The 20,151-nt window shown below is 40.2% G+C and overlaps 1 protein-coding gene across 28 annotated transcripts in view; it reads right to left on the bottom strand.

Annotated features, from left to right (window-relative positions):
* Window positions 1–20,151, bottom strand: part of PTPRM (protein tyrosine phosphatase receptor type M) — a 395,597-nt gene that overhangs the window by 129,418 nt on the left and 246,028 nt on the right. For 13 of the 28 annotated variants that reach the window (XM_083518504.1, XM_083518498.1, XM_083518477.1 and 10 more), the window contains one exon: window positions 11,239–11,313. The exons of the other annotated variants lie outside the window; for them this stretch is intronic. In XM_083518504.1, the coding sequence (XP_083374630.1) occupies window positions 11,239–11,313 (75 nt within the window). The remainder of the gene's footprint in view (window positions 1–11,238; window positions 11,314–20,151) is intronic. 28 annotated transcript variants of the gene reach the window in all.

The raw sequence follows: 20,151 nt of genomic DNA, 5'->3' as shown, positions 1-20,151 counted from the left end.
AATTATTATGCAGGCAGCAGGATCCAAGTAATATCACTTTTCAGCACCCACCCTTAACTCATATTGCAGATAAGGTCAGGGAAATGAAATGTTATACCCCCTATTTGACAGCTGCATTGTGATTAGGAACATGGAATCATGCAAAATAGGACAGGACTAAAATTGTCAAATAGTGGTGTGCTTCTGCCTTTGATTATCTAATTCAAGGAATTTGCCACAATGCGAGAGGATGGGAAAAGAGACAGGGAAGACATTCAGTTCTGCCTTAAAGACTTGGCATGATTCCATTTCTCAGCAGAGTATGATCCTCTGCCCTTGCAGCTGAGGTGTGTTTGATGCAGAAACTGGGTCAAATGCTGAAGAGTTCAATCAAGGCATCAGTTCAAGGGGCTAATCTGTATTCACAGTCAGCGGGTGCTGAGAGGTCCTAAATCCTAAAGAGGTTGCATTCATTAATGGCACCAGGCAGGGGAGTATTTCACAACTTGGAACACAAGGAAAGAGTGGGAGCTTTCAAGGTTACTCAGCAGAGAGAACAGAACGGACCCTACAGAGGACATGTTGGCAACTCAAGGCTTGTGGGCCACATGAGCCTGCAGCTGCTCTCAGTGTGGCCAACAAAACCGTGTCCACATTCCCCCACTGTCCAGCTAATCAGCCATCAGATGGGCATTGGGGAAAATACAAGCTTTTCCTGCACTGCTAATCAGTGTGTGACCAGCAAGTTTAGCTGCTTCAGGATTTCTGATAAGTGCAGGTTTAACCTGCCCTCCTACGCACCTGATATAACAAATATTGCAATCTCTGTGCTAACAGCAGTGCAGGAATAACAATTTTAGCTTTCAGGAGTAAGAATGTTAGAGAATTGTAAAAGAAAAGGAAAAAGAAAAAAAGTGGCAACGGAAGCAGAAAATGTCAATGTTCACTTCTTCATCCCATGTCTGGAATGAAAATCAACCCAGCAAATACAATCAGTATTTGCTGTTGTTCCTTTCAGTTTGCAAAGATACGTTAGTCAATACTTCTCCCCCATTTGTGTTGAGTTTCCTTTGCACTGAAATGAAGTGGGATTATGTAAAAACAATGTAATTAATTACATAAATTCCCTAAGTAATCACGTAAGTTATGTAATTTTGCCATTGTGCGCAATGAGATGAATAACATTTTTGGTGGAAGACAAACTGCAGTGGAACAGAAATAGCGATGCATACAACAAACATAGGGCAAAATGGAAAGCAAAGACTTTTCACGTCCCTAATTAGGAATGCAGAAAAGCATGTGGCAAAGTGATCCTCATGCAGCTGGGAAGCGGGGATAGGTCACAGTATGTGCCTGGGGTAGAGAGAGGGAGAAGTTTGTGTCTGTGTTTGAGAACGAAAGAAACTGGAAGACTGTGTGTCTATGCATATACCTATGAGTGGGTGTACATCTGTGGGTGTGAGAGAAAGGATGTGTGATTGTGTGAGGGAGGGAGTATTCTATCCCTGCCCCACCCCATCAGCATGCACACACCACCCACTGGCACATCTAGTCATTGGAAGCAAAAACAGTCTCTAAACCTACTATAGAGATTGTGAGAGCCAAATGCATCTGAGTTCACCTCAAGCCCTTGAAAGGGCAAGATGCAAGAGCACCCACTGAACTGGATCAGCACGCATTACTCACAGCCAGATGGCCCAGGAGAGCAGTAGCCAGAATGAGCCCTATGCCAACACCACCTTAAAATCTTGGAGAGAAAAAACCCCTGGCAAAAGCAGCGTAGTATTATGGAAACTGTTACAAACTGTAAATCAGATTAAGGATTCTGACAGTTCTGATTTTTTAGTTTGGTTGATCTGGATGCCAACAAAATAAACAACTTACAGAAGCATAAAGATGATGAAACAGCACATCTGCATACCACCAAAAAGTAACTACCATTCATTCTTGGTCTGCTTAATATAATGCTTTGTGCTGGTTTTATTATTCCTTTTTTTTAAAAAAAGGATATGGCTTGAATTTCAGTCATTGTTGCTTTAAAAGTGTGTTGGCTTTCCACCTATGTGGTTACAATTACGATTAGTGATGCCACCAAATCTAGCTGGTTTAGAGTATGAACTTGGCTAGGTCATAATGAATACTCACAATATCAAACAGTAACATGTCTCCTGAGTGTTCTTCTCTTGTTCATATTGAAATATGAAGAAGTATACCTCTAGAAAATGTAGTTTTCCCAAGATGCCTGGATACTTATTTTATTTATGTCTTTGTTGTATTTTTATCCCACCCTTTCTCCAAGGAGTTCAGAGTTGTGTACTTTCCTCCCATTTTATCCTCACATCAACCTGTGAGGTGGATTAGACTGAGAGCAAGCAACCCAGTGAATTGGCTGAATTGGGATTTCAACTCTATTCTCCCTGGTCCTAAGCCTGATACTGGAACCTCTATGCCACACTGGTTTTCAGTCTGAATCCTCAGCTTGTTTTCCACATTTTGAACAGAAGGAGCTTTGGGACATGCTGTTTCCAGGGCACCTCATGTCCATGCTAAGGATTCAGGTGCCCTGGGAAAATTACTTCGTCAAGTTCCCTTGTGCCTTGTGGGAATAGGTGGGAATCTGGGAAGCTCACATAACAGTGTTCCAGAAGCCAGGGAGGGAGCTGCTCTTTCTCTGGCTCTCTTCGCCTTCTCCAGCACCTAATTGTACTGGAGCTACAACCAACATCACTGCATTCCCTCCCCACTGCATTTCCCTAGTCCAAATGCTGGACTACATTGCAAGGTTGTCATTCACTTCCTTCTCCCTCCCTTCAACAAAATGGTTACAGCAACACTGTGGTGCTTTGCAGGGCTGGTGTAACCCACACTCACGTCATAGTCTGGAATATTGGATGAATGGACTATGTGCACTGGCATTAACAGAGTAATCTTCAAAGTGTTTACAAACTCAGATGATTTTTTTTTAATGCATGAAATAAGACCAGAGTTAGAAATATGACGAGATGCTATCTTTACTGCTACCTTTTGGTTCTGAGCTGACACACTAATCACACACAGTCTTCCTGTTCTATTTTTTTATCATAGCAAAATTGATGTATGAGGGCTGAATAACTGACCCAAAGTCACTCAGTGAGTTTCAGGGGTAAACAGCAATTTGAAACTGGGTGTTTTCAATCCAAGACCAATACCCTATTACATTATAGTGACTTCTGCTAAATATTTAAAAAGAATGTAAAAATGCGCCCTATTGCTGAAAATGTCAAAGTGTCTGTTGTCAAACCAAAACAGGCATATAATAAAACCAATCTATAATTGTATATGGACTATGTATACTGTCATCAGACTCTGCATTTTACAGAATTTTGTATAACTTTTATTTGGAAAATTAATAAAAATCATTTAAAAAGAACAGGAAATGTCTCTTAAAAATCTGTTTCCCTGAGCAAAAGAATAATGCCCCATGTTTGCTGCAGTTTTATTTGAAAAATACTGTTGCGTCTTAGTTAATGCTTTTCTGTGTGTCTCCTTGCTAATGCTGGGTAGCTATGCCCCCCACCGCCTTCCCCCAAGCAGTAAGTTCAGAAAGAATTCCAGTTTATCCCAGAGAGGCATGGGTTACTAAAGATACTGAAGCTTTGTTTTAGAATGTCTTTCTTGATTCCATCCCCCCCTGCTAGATACAGCCAGGATCTTGTGGCAGAGGCCAAAGGCCTGTCAGTCACCAGATAAATACTGCTGTCAAAGGGCATTCCTAGGAGAGGGTGGCTGGGATTAGATGAAGTTGGAAACAAAGTAATGAAGTCTGAGCAGAGGGCTCAGATGAGTCAAAAGGCAGGACAGTATACTTGGAAAAGATATGAATCAGGCCAAGGCCAACATCAAGTCAATAGTGCTGCACCAAATGTTCACGAGGTCTGATTTTTGCTGTCAGTGGATTTTCAAGGGGTATAAAAAAGCCTCTTGAAAATCCTCTGCTGTCCTGACCCTGACTTGACTCATGAACTCAGTACTTGGACTCTCAACTTGTTATTATTATTGAAGGCTTTATTCCAGAATTCACTACAGCACCCAAACACAGATCAAGTTACAGTCTACGTGGTTGAGAAGCAGAGCTCTATGTTACATGGCTAGTCATAAGTTAAGGCCTTTTCACAACACCTGACTTGCCCCCGGGCTCTTCTTCTGAAGAGCAGGGCAGGAATAGTCATTTGCACTGTCGTTTTCCTGAGCCTGAGGACTGAACAAGCAAGGAGGCACTCCTACGAGTAGGACGAGTCTGCTCGTGCTGACATAGTTGGTGCCATGTCCTTGGCAATGGAGGCAGAGTTGACATGGCCAGCTCACTGTCTGTTCTAGCCTCACTTCATTGGCAGGAGGCAGCACCTTAGGCAAGTCAGATGGTTCTATTGTGGCGGTTGGGGTATCCAATGTCAATGCTTCTACTCTGACAACCCACTTGGCTGCTCCCCAGCATCTAATCAGTGCTTCCCAAGGAGCTGGACCCCTCCTTAGGATCCAATTCTGCACTTCTGTCCCATTTCTCCTCCCTCTCTAATCAGTGCTGCCAAGATGTCTCCATTGGGCCCAGGACACTGATGCCTAGCTGAGGGTACCGGCCCTAACCGAGGAGGCAGTGGGTCAAGTTTCATATCCTTTAGTAGCAAAGTAGTATGGGGAAAATGAAAAGGAGGAGCCACACCTCTCTCCGGATGCATTTTGTCTTGGCAATACAAGACAACAGTAATACACATTCACAGAAAAAGTATAGCTTTTTCAGTCCAGCTTTAAATTGTGTATGTTGCACACACACACACACACACACACACACACACACACACACAGTGCTTAACACACATCAGTTGTCAAGTTACTGTGGAAGGCAATACCCTCTGTTATTAAAGGGCTATGCATCTGTTGTTGTTAAAGCTGTATCTCTCTTGTTTAAAAGGACAAACCCTCATTGCATTCCTCCATTTCAAAACAGTCTTGCTCCATAGAGTACAATAGGACCTCTCATTTATATCTACCTAAGCATTTTGAAATTTTGACTTGACAAGCTCCTTGTCCAGCACCACAAAGACCAGAAATTCAAATTTTGTTTCGTGTCTTGTTTATATGTGTATGTTCTCTATGAAGGGAGAGATGTAAAGTAATGGTTTTATTTTCTATATATAAAAACATATTTTTCTCATTTTATTTTAGTAACTTAAATACCATTGGCTTTTGAAATTAGTATCAGATATATCATTTGTTTCTAAAATTAATTTCAGGCCATGCATTTTTTGAGACATTAGCTCATATTTTTATTCTTGTGTTTGCAATTGCTAATGAAGCTGACATTTTTAAAATGAGACTGAGTGCCAGCCTATACCACACAGATGGCACAAACTTTTCAAATTTGATAGAAACTGCACTGCTGTGCCCATGGAAACTCACATTTCCTCAATTAACTTTTAAAAAACTTATCCATAATAATGAGCTAAAATGGCATTTGTGGCACAGTTTTATTTCAATTTTGAATCATTGTCTGAGGTGGAACAAAGTAATGCTACAAACCCAGACCCTAACTCTTTTCCCATATCTACTCAGACAATATATTATATGACACAATAGCCTCCTCTGACATGATATATGCCATTACCTGCCAACTATGTCTAGCTTCTGTCTACATAGAACAGACAATGTCAGTCTCTACTCTCTACAGAATGGAATAACTGGACATTCAGAAACTAAAGGGAGAACATTTCAGTCTCTTATGACATACTGCTGCTGACCAAAGGGTCATCATTCTTCAGCCAAAGAATTTCAAATGAGGAGAGAAATTCCAGCATCAAAGTGCCAAACTAGAGTTTAGCTATGTGTAATTGTATTTATTTAAAACTTAATTGGAACCAAGGTTTTTCATGTCCCCACTACAGGTGTTAAATTAGCATAAAAAGCTAGGATGATTGTATTATCACTAATTATGGTTGCTGTGAATGCTCACTGTTCTTATCTTGTATACATTTTAACTTTGCACAGAAATGTCATGGCCTTTTGGTTCTACTGATTACAATCCTCCCTCCCACACTGGGATGTTTGTGTTTGTATGTGTGCATATTAAAACTAGTAACTCAGGACAACATTTCATGCATCTAATGAAGTGTGCTCTAGATATTCATTGGCTTAAGCTATCACTGAATTACTTTCCTGAATTAAAATGGTTCAACTTTTTAAAAGCATACATCTTATGGGCAATTATACCGAAATGGTTTGATCAGATTTTCATATGTAATTTGAAATCAGTTTTGAGCTGGAAATACTTGAATGAATAGTCATAAAAATGCATTTCCTGTGTCTCAAAGCAAAGGAACACAACCAGCTTTCATAAGCCCATGGAAACTGGCTGTGCACTGGAATTTGTTGCATTAGATTACCATTTGCATAGAACAGTTCCCAATCATTAGGCAGGAAGGAAAACAGACAGCCAAGAAACTTATGCTAGTATGCTTTTGACTGCCACACAGACATCATAGCTAACATCGAACTAGCAAAAATGTAGGGTGCATTCAGAAAAGCAGTTTTCTTGCAGCAAAAGTTAGTTCACAGAGCATGACAGTGGTGAGAATCAAATGGAGTAAAACTGTCTGTTTTAGTACTGTGAATGATGGATGAACCACTGTTCAAAAACCAGTTTTTGGAATCTTGTCTTAATGAGTGACATTCATAGTTAAACAGCCCACAGTATACATATATTTCATTTTATTTCTTGAAGAAAACTCAGATTCACTTTGTTTTGCAATGATTGTGAGGTGATACCTGAAGGTCTGAACCATAAATAGAATTTCTACACTTATAATAATAATAATCTCTTCTGAAGCTTCTAAAACAGTGTTGAGGTGCACACAGAGACAATTAGCACAGTTGTATAATTTTTTCCTCAGGTTACAAAGTGGGTTTGATTTTTTTTTGCTTACAATGTGGCCTTTACTTGAGCGCCAGTAATCTTCCAAAGATAGAATCAACTTTAGGTTTTCATCCTCTCTATTAATTCAAAATAGATCAACTACCAACAGTTATTTAAAAGACACACTTCAGTAAAACGGCAATGTACAGTCTAAAAATATGATAACAACAAAGCAACACGTAGAAATAATTAACAGTGACATGGAACAAAGCAGCAGCCATCTTGGCAACAGCTCTGTAATTGCAGCTCGTGCTGCATCAGTAATCAGAACAACAATCAGAAAGGACGGAATTCAGTTTTGGAACTCTTGACCACTGGTTCTTATTGTAATTGTGATTAAGTATCTAGCTCCTTTTTCAAAATACTGATAGAGCAGTCTAAATATACCACTGAAAAGATTCTTTATCACTTCACTATTTGCATACAATTGGAACAGGTTTGTTCCTTTTGCTGTCTTTTAGTATTTATGGAGTCTGTCACCATCAGGAGAAGATGCTCTGTTCCTATTATCCTAAATTATTCACTTAATGTAGCTATTTATTTCTGCTGCACATTGACAGACATGCTTAAAGTGTATGTACTCCCATTCAGAGAGAATACTGCCTATGTGACCCCATGTTTTTGCTGCAAAAATAAAGCAGGTGGGAGAAGCTCCTGCAGATGGGGTCAGAGGGGAAGGGGGGTGCTTAAAAGGAGCAGCTCCTGTGGCAATTCTACGTATATCCTCTTAACATTTTCTTGTAACAATACTGTTTTATAGATGAAACTGCCACAGAAAAAATGACAAATATAACACATAAAAGAACAAAAAGGGGCCATAAATCACAAGTGACACTGGAGCCTATTAAAATGCATTCAGCTGGTGTTGCAGAAAGGAGAGCATTTTCCATTCACTTTACATTCTGCTCCGCAGAATGGGGAGAAACAGAATCTTTGAACTATCAGTGTAACAAATGCTGGAGCTCTAATCGAAGCCGATATACTGGCAATAAGGTTGGTGACAAAGAGAAGCCTTGCAACTGATGAGGGCTGTCAGTCAGAAGTCTTTGTCTAACTTGGCTGAGATACTACAATTGAGAAGAGCTCTGCACTTTACATAGCGGTTGTGTTTTCTAAGAGTAGCTGCTAAGTGTGAACAACACATGATTAAACACCAGTGTGTATGCTCTTAAGAATTCTGATTAGGCTGTGGCTCCCCAACATATGAACATATAAAAGAGTAGACAATTGTCATTCTGACTTTATGTGTTTACTGTTGTCAGAAGTATTAGTATACAGAAGGCCAACATGATCAAATGTGAGATATGGAGGTGCTCTGAGAGACAAGTGCCCAGAAGAATTTAAATTGTTGGATCCATATATAAATAAGAAAAACAGGAACGTGATGAAAAAATAGCCACAACTGGAACATAGGCTCTGGTTATTATACATCAGTGATGGCCAAACTTGGCCCTCCAGCTGTTTTGGGACTACAATTCCCATCATCCCTGACCACTGGTCCTGTTAGCTAGGGATGATGGGAGTTGTAGTCCCAAAACAGCTGGAGGGCCAAGTTTGGTCATCACTGTTCTACATGGAATGAATATACAAGAAATAAAAGCAGGCAGGAAATATAATCATTTATCACCATGTAGGGTAGATCATCCCCAAACTATCTTGAGTAGCAATGACAAAAGTGATTCTCATGATACAACAGATGAGTAGATTCTACAGATGTCAACAGTACTTTATACTTCAGCTCTTTGGTTTAGCTGGATAATGGGTGATGTTGCCTAACTAAAGCATACATTATTAACACAAGGAAAGTCCAGGCAAATATTACACATCACTTGTGAGTTAGTGGTTTCAAGTCTGCTGTCACTTACAAGAAAAATGTAAAGCTGTTACTGCAAAAGCATGTGGATTTTGGATTCATTCTCAGAGATATTATATATGCATTTATTAATCAATTCTGCTAGTTTCAGCTAACCATTCATCTGTTTAGCTGACAGAGCTGGAGAGCTGCCTCAGCAACAAACCGTGTGGTACTAATTTAGATCATGTTTCACTAAAGGTGCTTAGCAACTACTGTCTGCCTCTTCAAGCAGAAAATTCACTATTTTAAAATACAAGAGGGGAAAAGATTTGCTGAAAGGAAGAGTAGCCTCGCATGCTACTTGCAGTCAGAGCATTTTATGGGGAATGCGCATGGTTTGCAGAAGCACTGTGGTAGGGCAGGTTGGAGTTTCCACCTGGCAATGGAACACCCCAAGGATAGTACCATTTTATTTTTTGCTTTGAATCAGGGGGATACCATGTTTTATTTGATCCAAAATATGTGATGCATAAAGGGTGTAAGAATCAACGGGCGTCTTATCCAACCCAGCATTTTATTACTTCTTTAGCACATAAATACCACAACGAAAACCACGTTTTACAAGCCAACAAGTGAATATCTCCACATACCAAGCAAATGAATACATTTCTCTGCTGTTCTTAATATAAATATTGAGATTCACTTTATGTAATACTGACAATTTTGGAGGTGTTAAGTATAATGAAGGGACAGGTCTAGCTCCTGTCTTGCAGTGCAGCATATTTTATATTCCAAAGAACTGGAGATATTGTGGTTCAACTAGAAATGTTGTTGTAATCTACCATGTTTTATTTCTGTTGTGAATAATGTAGTTCTGCAGGTGAGGATATGTATCCCATTGGCCTTACATATCTTCAATCACCCCCATGTTCAATTCCATCAAGGAGGGAAATATTGACAACTGGATACATAAACTCTTGTTAAAGCTTCTCAGAGTGGGGGGGGGGGGGATTTAGATGTAGTTGGACATGCATAACCTAGCAAACATTTTGTACAAAGGCTGCAACAAGTTGTGCTGAAAACGACAAGCTTCTTCCCATGCCTGGCAACAAGTCTAGAGAAACATTTTAACCATAGATGAAATACTGACATGGGGTTTTAAACCCATTATCTGTTTCACTGCTGTAGTGAAGAGGCTTTGCAGCTTTTGCACAACTTTTCAAATCTAAGCAAAGATATGCCCTATCTAGCCCCTGCTGCAAATGGGCTTGTTAAACTGGAAAAGCCTGTTCACAGTAGATATAAACTGATAAGGGGCCCCAAATTCCTTACGAACTTCACTTCTTCAATGAATGGACTCACTGGGACTTGTTGTAGAGATGGGGAGAAAATGTTGTCAGTTCGACAATTCTTTGCAACATTTCTGTAGGAACTAGATGATGTTTAATTATCATCAAACTTTCCAAGACTGGCAGTTGGATGTGCAATTTGTTACCCAAGAAAGCACTAAGAAGCACCACCAGCTTTTTCAGAAAGAAGAATGTATGGATGCTCATGCACAAGTTATTTGGAAACTGTGGATACATGGATTCCATGAATATCGGTCACCATGGGGTAGAACACTCCACATAAATAAGGGAATAGGAACATTACATCCCTATTGAACAAACTTTTTATCCCTGAGAATGCAGCACCTTGCAATTCTCACAAACATCTGTGAATGCTTGTTGAATACAATAGGGGTAGGAATATGTGGCGCAATGGATGTTGAAATCAAACTCCCATCAACCCTTGCCAGTGTGATGTTAACTATAGTCAAACAAAACTTGGAAAGCCACAGGTTATCCATCTCTAGTCCCTTAGAGACAAGTTTTAAATTTATTTTATTTATTTTTTTGTTAAATTCTCAACAAGAGAAACTTCCAGTAAAATTAATTTATATAAGTTTAAAATATGTAGATTGAACAGTACCATTTTCTTTTTAGAATCCGGATGTAAATAAATATTTAATTAATTCTATGTATGTTTAATAGTACATTAACTACATTCAGGCTGTTAGTGGAATTAAAAAAAAAACTTTTCATGTGAGAAAATGTTGCCTGATCCTAGAATTCATAAAGTAGATGTTTGTTTACTACTCATGTGTCTTGTTACAAAAATTCAGAAAAAAAATTATACATCTGAATACTTTGTGTATATAATTGAATCCTGAACAATATGTTAGCTGCTGGAATGTTACGACAGACAAAGTATTTGTGACATTAGGCTCAAAAGGGATGACCCCAGTGCTCAAACACACAAATGAAACATGCAGCGAATTTGTTTGGCGCTCTTGGATATAGGTGCCAAACATTTGGTATCCAGCAAATTGCTAAACAAATGTAGAGCTGAACCTCAAAAAGGTCTACATTGTGGTAAACCAGCTACAAGCAAAGAATGATGAGAATGTGGAGGAAAACAAGCCCGAAAAGCAAGATGGAAATGGGTAAGATGACTTGTCTATACTTGAGTGTCTGACCTGTTAGTTGGTCGTCGCCTGCAGCAGGGGCGATGCGAATGTATGGTGTTGTAAGCTGAGTCACGATTATCGCAGCTAAGGCAAAGGAAGATTTCCAGGTCAGCATGCATGAGGGAAAAAAAAGCCAGACTGAAGCTAAGCTAGCAAGAAACAACTTGTTCAGATGTAATTGTTTCAATTCCTTAGAAATTTAAAGAAAGAAAGGGAGGGAAAAAAATGGTTAGGAGTGACTTACATTGATAAATTCCTTCATGTGATTGTTTACACATCTGAATAAAAGTTAATGTGAACTTAACTGTGTGCAGGTGAGCTGGCAGCCATTTATATTATGATGGCTGCTGGAAAAAGCAGAACCACCAGGGATGGCTACAGGCTAACCACCAGCAATGTTTGGTCTTGACTAAAATTTCTCCATTCAGTTCTACATTCACCAGAGTATGTCAGACTTCAGGATCAGACTCTACTTTGTGCTTTACTTGAACCCCAAGATCTATCAACTGGAAGGAGGTGAAAAAAGACAGAATTACAGAACTCGGAGCACCTGCTGAACACAGGAATTTGTTTTAAGCACCAGAACTGACTTTGAGTTCACAGTTCTTCCACATGAAATTCGATTTTTGTTACCCCAACCTTTCTTTAGGTTAGCAGCCTTATATATAGGGAGGGGGCACTTTATTGTTATTGTTGAACAATCAGAAACCAAATGCTTGCTAATATATTACAAATCACAAAGAGACTTATGAGGGGATCACAGTCCACCCCGATATTCACAACTACATGGAGGAATTTAGCAATGTGAACCAGTACTTAAATATTCTGTGATGCTTCCTGAGTTTTACACAACATTTGGTTCAAATAAACAAATGAACAAACAAACAAAAAACCACTAGTGACTGCACCAGCTTCGACTTATCTTGTCTTCAACCCATGTTCAATGTTACTTATCCCACAAATAAATTTCTGAAAAATCTGTTGATTTGGGGTGATATCCAGCATTAGTCACTCAACACAGAGCTAAGTTCATTCATTACAATGGACCTGCTCTAAGTATAACCTAGCTGGATATCACAACACTGGGATGTGTAGCCAACATATACACCAGCCTCTGGGGTGGGGCTAGCTGACTAGTGCATTAGGGGCCCCTTCACACATTCGTACTGAAAGCCTGATGGGGGAAATAACATACCTTTACTGCCTGGATGGATGGAGATAGATAAACAGTGGAAATCCCTGCTCTTTCTAGGGTGTCATCTTGGTTAGAAGAAATTAACCTTTCCAATTAGATTACAAAAGAGTTAACAAACCCTGATGTGCAAACTTGGGTCCATTTACTGAACATATTAAAATAAAATGGGTGTTTTACAGTCAGCAATGAAATACTTGAATTTCCCCGCCATTTCCTTAAATTTGCATTGTATCTTGTGAGCATTTTAGCTTTTAATCTCTTCATATTTTAATTGTGTTTTTTTCTGTTTAAATCACAATGTGTATGATTTTTACTGAAGTTTCATTTATGGCTGTTTGTAATTTCTATACATGAAAAAAACAATAAAAATAAAAGTTTAAAAAGACGCTAAATGTTTTGATTTAAGGGTCATCTGCACATTATTCATGCTAATAAGATACTTCTTATTAGCATCTTCAGATACAGGAGTGACTCACAAGAGTCACTGTTAGAACCAACCCAAAATATGAAGCTCCAACTGAATCTTGTTACGACTTCTCCCACAGATTACATGTGCTCCTTAAATTTGACTATATATTGATTACCATAATGTTAATTGCATGAGATCATAGTAAGCATGTCTCCTTTCATGAACACAAGAATAGAGAAAATATTTTAAAATTATTATGAACACGGTCTTATTTGTTTAACATTTCTCCCCTCCCCATTCTACAAATAATTGCCACTAAATTATTAACCTTGTTATATACGTTACGGTAAGGTGGGGAAATAAAACAACTTTTAAAAGGTCAGTTCCAGCATATAACATCTGGGAAGTGGAGAAAAGAAAAAACCCACTGAAAATTGTGTGAAAGACTCATATGAAAGCTTGTAAATTACACAGAACAGCCTGGGTGCAGTTAGATATGTGGCAATGAGTGTGGAAAGGAGATTATCCACCATCTGCAGACAATTAAGCTCAAAACTGCTGCTGCATAATATTTTGAAATATCTCCATGCAACTCTGAAGCACTATGTTGTTAGTAACTGTTACAGTACTGTTGCTACAAGATATAAATAGAATAATAACCCTTTTCTTCTACAACTGATACTTTCCAAGATTAAAACAATAGTCACCTGTGAGCTAAAAAAGAGAATTGTAGAAAATGTAGACATAGGCTGAAGTAGTATAATTTGTGGGAGCTGGATAGAAAAATATCTCATAACTTTAGAAATTGAACATTTGGACATTTCCGACAGGTTTCTCCACCACTACCCCCAAAAAGAAACCTGACTACTATTTCCATGAATATTTTATTTGGTATTTAAATAGCATTATATTGGTTCAGAATGATGGTGTCTATGATGGAGATACAGACCAAAGAGTCAAGATCAGTAGTAGTTTGCAAAGTTTGGTTGTTGCTGTTGGCATCCATCTGCCTCCTGCTTGACCACAATCCTATGATGTCTGAGAGGGCAGTAACCGGACATCCACATGGACGAGGGAAATAGGATCTGGTAGAACTCTGGCTTAGTTATCGAGTTCCCAGCACAGCCAGACTACACCAGCATAAGCCCAACATCCGGGCTCAGAAAGAGACACACTGTTCAGCTGACAGAACCATGATCTTATGGTGGAGTAAGCTTCCAAAAGTGGGCATACAGCAGGAGTGGCAGGGATGGGGCCAGGAAGGGAGACTTATGCTAGATCCAAACTCGGCTCAGCTTGGTCATGTGATATGACAACCCAGTGGTGCTTACAGTAGTAAAAAGGATGGTGTACACCCAACTCTTATTTTAAATGTTTGCTTTCCCTCTGCCAAGATCAGGCTAGCTTAGCCAGGAGAAGCCCTTGCTCCCAGACAGAATTTGGAATGAGGCAATTTACGCCAGTTAAAGTTAAAGCACTTTAAGGGCTGCCAGCTTCTTATACTTAGGATTGTTCTGTCTATTATACAGTATGGATGTTTATGTACACCAAAAGGAAAAAGGAAACAAAATGCTGACCTAAGGCCACACATGGCTCCAATCTGTCAGTTATATGTCTAATCAGGGGCGTAGCTAGCTGCTCCAGCACCCGGAGTGGTGGGGGCAGGGTGATCTGCCCATGGAGGTGGGGCAATCCGTGCACGGGGGCGCTGCAGCGATCCGCCCAGGGGAGGGTGCTGTGGCGATCCACCCAAGGGGGCGGCGCGGCGAGCTGCCCACCGAGTCCACCTGGCGGACACAAGCCCCACGCTGCCCGAAACGGCAGAGATGTGTGGTTGGGGCGCGCTGCAGGCCAGGCCCCGCGGTAAGTGCCACCACCCTCAGGGATGACACCCGGGGAGGACCGCACCCCCCTTCCTACGCCCCTGGGTCTAGTTATATTGTGATACAGCATGTTCTCAGAAAGTACAACTTCTATACAAAATAGGACAGCGCTGAAGAATATGTTAGCTTCATACTCAACAGCATACTGCCATTTCTTTTTATTTTTTGTGCATGCCTCACAGTATATGAAATGTGGGTCTGCTGTAGGAAACCATTGCACACCCACAGGGAGGGGAGAGAGAGAGAGAGAGAGATAACTGAGTAGTTTTTTTATGAAAGGGGTATAAAATCTGCAGTGGGGAAGAAAAGTAATATTCCAAGCAATTCTAGTCAGGAAGTCTTTCCTGTCAAAATGCATTTCACCATTCACTTTCTGCAGGGAGGACCCAATGACATGGATGGAAAACTAATCCCCTTCCTCTTCCCTATAACAGTTTATTCTTTCTAAGTGTGTGTGTGTGTGTGTGTGTGTGTGTGTGTGTGTGTGTGTGTTTCTTGTCAAATGCACCTTCACCTTCACCTTCCCTATCCACAAACACTCCCATGGATGCATGCTTTCCTGGCACAATAGCTTAGACATCACCTTTCTGTTTGAACATTGATAAGTAAGTATGAAAACTACTGACTGGAAAACACAAATGCCCCTCAGCTGTGCTCAGCAAATGAAGCTAATTTCCAATAAAATAAAATAAAATTGGAAAACAGGTTGGTTTCTTTGGAGCCCAATTCCACACACCTTTGACACTATTGCATTCCTGGCAATATCACTTTGTAACACGCCTTTCCAAACTCTCAAACCTGCTTGCTGCCTCACTGCATTTCTCTCACAGCAAGGCTGGAAAGGTCTCATTGGATGCCTTTCATTAAGTGCCCTTTCTTCTTTGGTGATTACTCATAGTCGAGTAAGATTGTCTTCCATGAACACAGTCTTAACAGTGAGTCTGTAAGTGACTGTGGAGGCCAGTTCTAGATCCATACACCCTTCCACAGTGGGAACATAAGGTTTCCAGGCGGGAGTTGATCACGGTGAGGGTTTGCAGCATGTTTCTCCTTTACGCCCATGACACCTTTGGTAAAGGCTGGTCTCCAGTTGGAGCGCTTGCAGGCCAGTGTTTCCCAGTTATCAGTGCTTATGTTACTTTTTTAAAAAATTGTCTTGAGAGAGTCTGGGAATAGAGTAGTTACTTTGGAAGACGATAATCAAGACATCCGAACAACATGACCAGTCCAACAAAGTTGATGTTGAAGAATCATTGCTTCAACACTGGTGATCTTTGCTTCTTCCAGTACACTGGCATTAGTTCACCTGCCTTCCCAAGTGACGTGTACACTTTTTCGGAGACACAACTGATAGAATCTTTCAAGGAGTTGGAGATGGCATTTATAAGTAGTTCATGTTTCACAAGCGTATAGTAAAGTTGGTAGTACAATAGCTTTGTAAACAAGCATTTTGGTTTTCCTGCGAATGTCCCTATTCTCAAACACTCTGAGCTTCAATCGAGAGAAAGCTGCACTTGCAGAGCTCAGTAGATGCTTGGATTTCATCACTGATGTTGGCTCTTGTGGAAATATAAATGCCCAGGTAGGAAAGGTGATCAACACTTTCCAAGTGCCCTTTAGACCTTCCTGATCAACAAGGGAAGATGAGAGGGCAGAGGGCATGTCTGACGTTTCCACCTGCTCATCTCCAGTTTAAGCCTACACACTTCCTTTTGATGCTTGGAAAAATCTTGTATGTCTCGAGTGCTGCTTGTGCCTGAGATGCTGCTCAGCATACCCATAACAATTTAGGGGTCAGGTTGTTCAGACTATGCAAGTTACAAAGTAGAGGTTTACAGAGGTGTACGTCTTCAGATACACTCTAGCTCACACAGCAACTGTATTTCTGGTGGTTGCAAAGGTATCCATCCCTCATAATATATTTAATGAGTGGGATTTTTTCCTGTCCATTTGTCTACCCTTTTGTTGCATGATTGACTGCCTCAGTAGGAAACTATGAAGAGATACAGAAATGGGCACTGGCACTGAAATTAGTGGTTATAAACATTAAATTATTTGCACATTCAAATAAACACTTTCCAATTGTTGACTCACTTTAATTGTCATCATTGTCCTTGTGCTGCTCTACATAATAAACACCTCTCTCAACTTGGGAGTCAGCTGCTAACCAGAAAGCAAAGAAAGCTAATACCAGAGTTTGTGTGTAGAAAGCTCAACTGGTGAATTGTCTCTTGATTCCAATACTTTTATTTCTGACTTTCTCAAATTCAACCTGTGATATAACAATACAGCTCACTAATTAAGATTGACAAATGCTCACTTTCAACAAGAGATGGAGATGCTTTCATTAGACAAAATGAGATTCAAACCTGGGCTGCTTAGTAGGCACAACCATCAATTACAACACTGCAACTGGGAGGTGTGGAGAATGCAGTACCACTTATAACTGCCTCCTTAGGAACACCTGAAAGGTGGGTTCTGCTATATTCCATCTGTCTGTCAGAGCAGCTTCCAGACAAGCTGCTGTTTTCACATTTGGCATCAATTGCTACCTGCCTTACTACACACTGAATCCCTATTTACTAATCTAGAAACCTCCACTTGTCTCTTTGTTGATATGAGAGCCACTAGACTTGGTGGGGGGTTTTTTTTGTTCTGTTTTTACAAATATGCAAATATTTGATAATCTGAGATACAACTTGTATTTCAATGCTTCTTACCATTGGGGCACCCAAAGCAGGTCTCTGACACCATTTTAAGTCTGTGCGTCTCCCTGGGATATTTAGTTGCTGCCCACATATTGCTCTTCCACTGTAAGCTATGTAACGTTCCATGCTTTAACGTGTACATTCCACTACTTGTCATGACTTGTCATGTCAATGTTTCTGCCTCTTTTTTTGACAGGCAGAAATACTGTGAAAGTTTAGCTTAACCTAATACGCCAATCTAAGCTAATGGCTGCTTACCCCTCTTCCATGGTAAGTGGTGTTGTGGCCTGCTGTGGCACCTCCATTGCCCCTAGAGCCTCGCCACATGGCCCCAACCATTGGGATTTCATCCCCGGCCACCGTGGAGCATTGTGGGCACTGTCAACCCCATTTGAATTAAGCCTATCCATGGTGGCCTGGGCTTTGCAGGCTCCACTCAGCCCAGTCTGCCTCTGAGTGCCACCCACCCTGCCCACCCTTTAGCACTGCTGTTGTCTTTCTGTTTATCTTCTAACCCTTTCCTTTCCAGCTTAGAGGGCTTTGCTATGTTTTTTTTTTAAAAAAAAACAAACCCGTTGCAGTTCTTTGCTAGGAAGGAATTTTCCAATTGCAAGGTTTCACCTTCCCCGTAGCACTAGTCATGACTTTGGTGGTTTAGGCCTTGGGCAGTCTATCTGCTTGGGGATTGGAGTGGTGACCCCCCCCACACACACACCAGTAGCGGTGTCTACAGGGTACCCTGCTAAAGGAGTCTTGAGGGGAAGTCTCTGTCCATACAGTCAGAAGCAGCTGGTCAGTGGGCCACAGAGCTTCCCCTAGCATTTGGGTTGGCCCATTTGTGTAAACATGTGTTTTGGGGTGGACCCTTCCACCCAGCCAGGCCCTGTCATCCCTCAGTTTACCGTCAGGGGGCTGAGAGGGATACATGCCCAATGCCTATGCCAAGGTTTGCCTACATCTGAAAATCAATAAAGTTGTGGCCTTTTTAATCCAATTAACCAGTGGTCAGGGGTGATGGGAATTGTAGTGTCAAAACATCTGGAGGGCCGAGTTTGCCTATGCCTGATCTAGATATTTAGCAGTTAGTTAAATTGATATATCTACTGGATATCTTCATAAAGGTATCAGTGTTAGTAATGATCATTTGTAGAAGATTCCCTAGAAAGTTTTGCAGCTTTTTAATCCTGACATGCAGCTTAGAGCACTTATTTCCAGTAACTCACAGGGTGGGTGTCTCTGATAATACTATGGTTTTCCCAGAGATTTTATGAAGTGTGGGCAAATATGCTTTCACAACATAAAATGAACTTGCATATTTAAATAAAAAGCTGAATTTCCTTCTTTCCTTTCTCCTAAGAGGCTAGTTTGATGTCATCTGTTGCTATGGTAGCTACCTCATTGCAGAAAATATGATCTTTTTTTCCAAATGTAATAAGTAAAAAAATTAATCCAATCAAATAGTGAAATAAATGGCAGAATAATCTTTAAATATTTAAACCACAGATTGCCATGTGATGTTATTAAACCAGTGTAGCCTTATATAATAAATTGGACCAGATTCTTCCTCTTTATTTTATTTTAATTTTTAAAGTGCCAGAACAATAGTTAGACAAAATTCTGCTTGGCCAGGAATGATATACTGATTGAAGAAACATAACTGGTAAGATGTAGAGGTGATGTAACGCTTTATAGTAAACAACTAGCAGTATGTACACTATTGGATGTTTATTCATCATGCAGAACATCCAATAATAAATAGTTACCTATATTATTCTTTTAAAAATGAGGTGAAGCAATACAATCATGCAGATAAGAGAATACTCTTTGCATGAAGAGGTTGATAAGACTATAGTATCTTTGAACATAAGACTTCATTTACAAAGTTTGCTTAAAATAATTGGTTGCAACAATTTGCACAGAATGGAACTCTCATGGACACTCCTATGCGCAGAACACAAGGAGACAATTTTTGCCTGTTTGTTCTCTGTAGGCCCCTATGTTTGGAGCTTGCTGGGTGCTGTAGGTGGTGGTGGGGATTGTCTCCTTCCACCAGTGGGAACATCCAGCTGGTAAAGCAGGAATCTCTGTGGATGCAACTCCCTTCTGCAAATGGAAGGAAAGCTTCCATTTAAGGAATGGTAGGTCTAGATCCAACTTTATGTTTCTTATTGATGTGGTAATCAAGCTTTGTGTCAAATATTTCCAGCTTCTTTTAAGAAACTAATCCACACTAGTGGTGGGTAGTTCTTCTTCACTTAAGAAATTATTTTTTAAAAACAGTATTTCATTTCACAATTCAGCCCCACAAAATCAGGGGATGAAGACTTGGATTTGTTTCCTGAATCATGAAACTCCTGAATGTGATCAGGTTTGACCTCTGTTGAAACTCAAGATTACTGGAATTTCAAAATAGGGTGCAATGACAAATAATGTCTCTGTGCCTGTACACTTCTTAGTCATACTGGGAATGCAGATGAAAGAAACTGAGCTTGGAAACTCCATTGGAGGACATGAAAGGAAGTCATTTCTTAGGTACCTAAAGCTCAAGCCATGAAAGGCTTCAAAAGTAGAACTTCCTCTTTTAAACAATTCACCTTGAATCATACTTGGAAAAATACAGGAAGTCACTGCAGGGGAGCACAAGTGTAATGTGTTCCCAACACCCCACCCATGTAAGCAGATGGACTATCACATTTCGCATATGAAACTTTCGAACAATCCTAATAT

The sequence above is a fragment of the Podarcis liolepis genome (assembly GCF_965112155.1).
Source record: "Podarcis liolepis genome assembly, chromosome: 8".
Classification (NCBI taxonomy): domain Eukaryota; kingdom Metazoa; phylum Chordata; class Lepidosauria; order Squamata; family Lacertidae; genus Podarcis; species Podarcis liolepis.
This window is presented reverse-complemented; position numbering and strand designations above follow the sequence as displayed.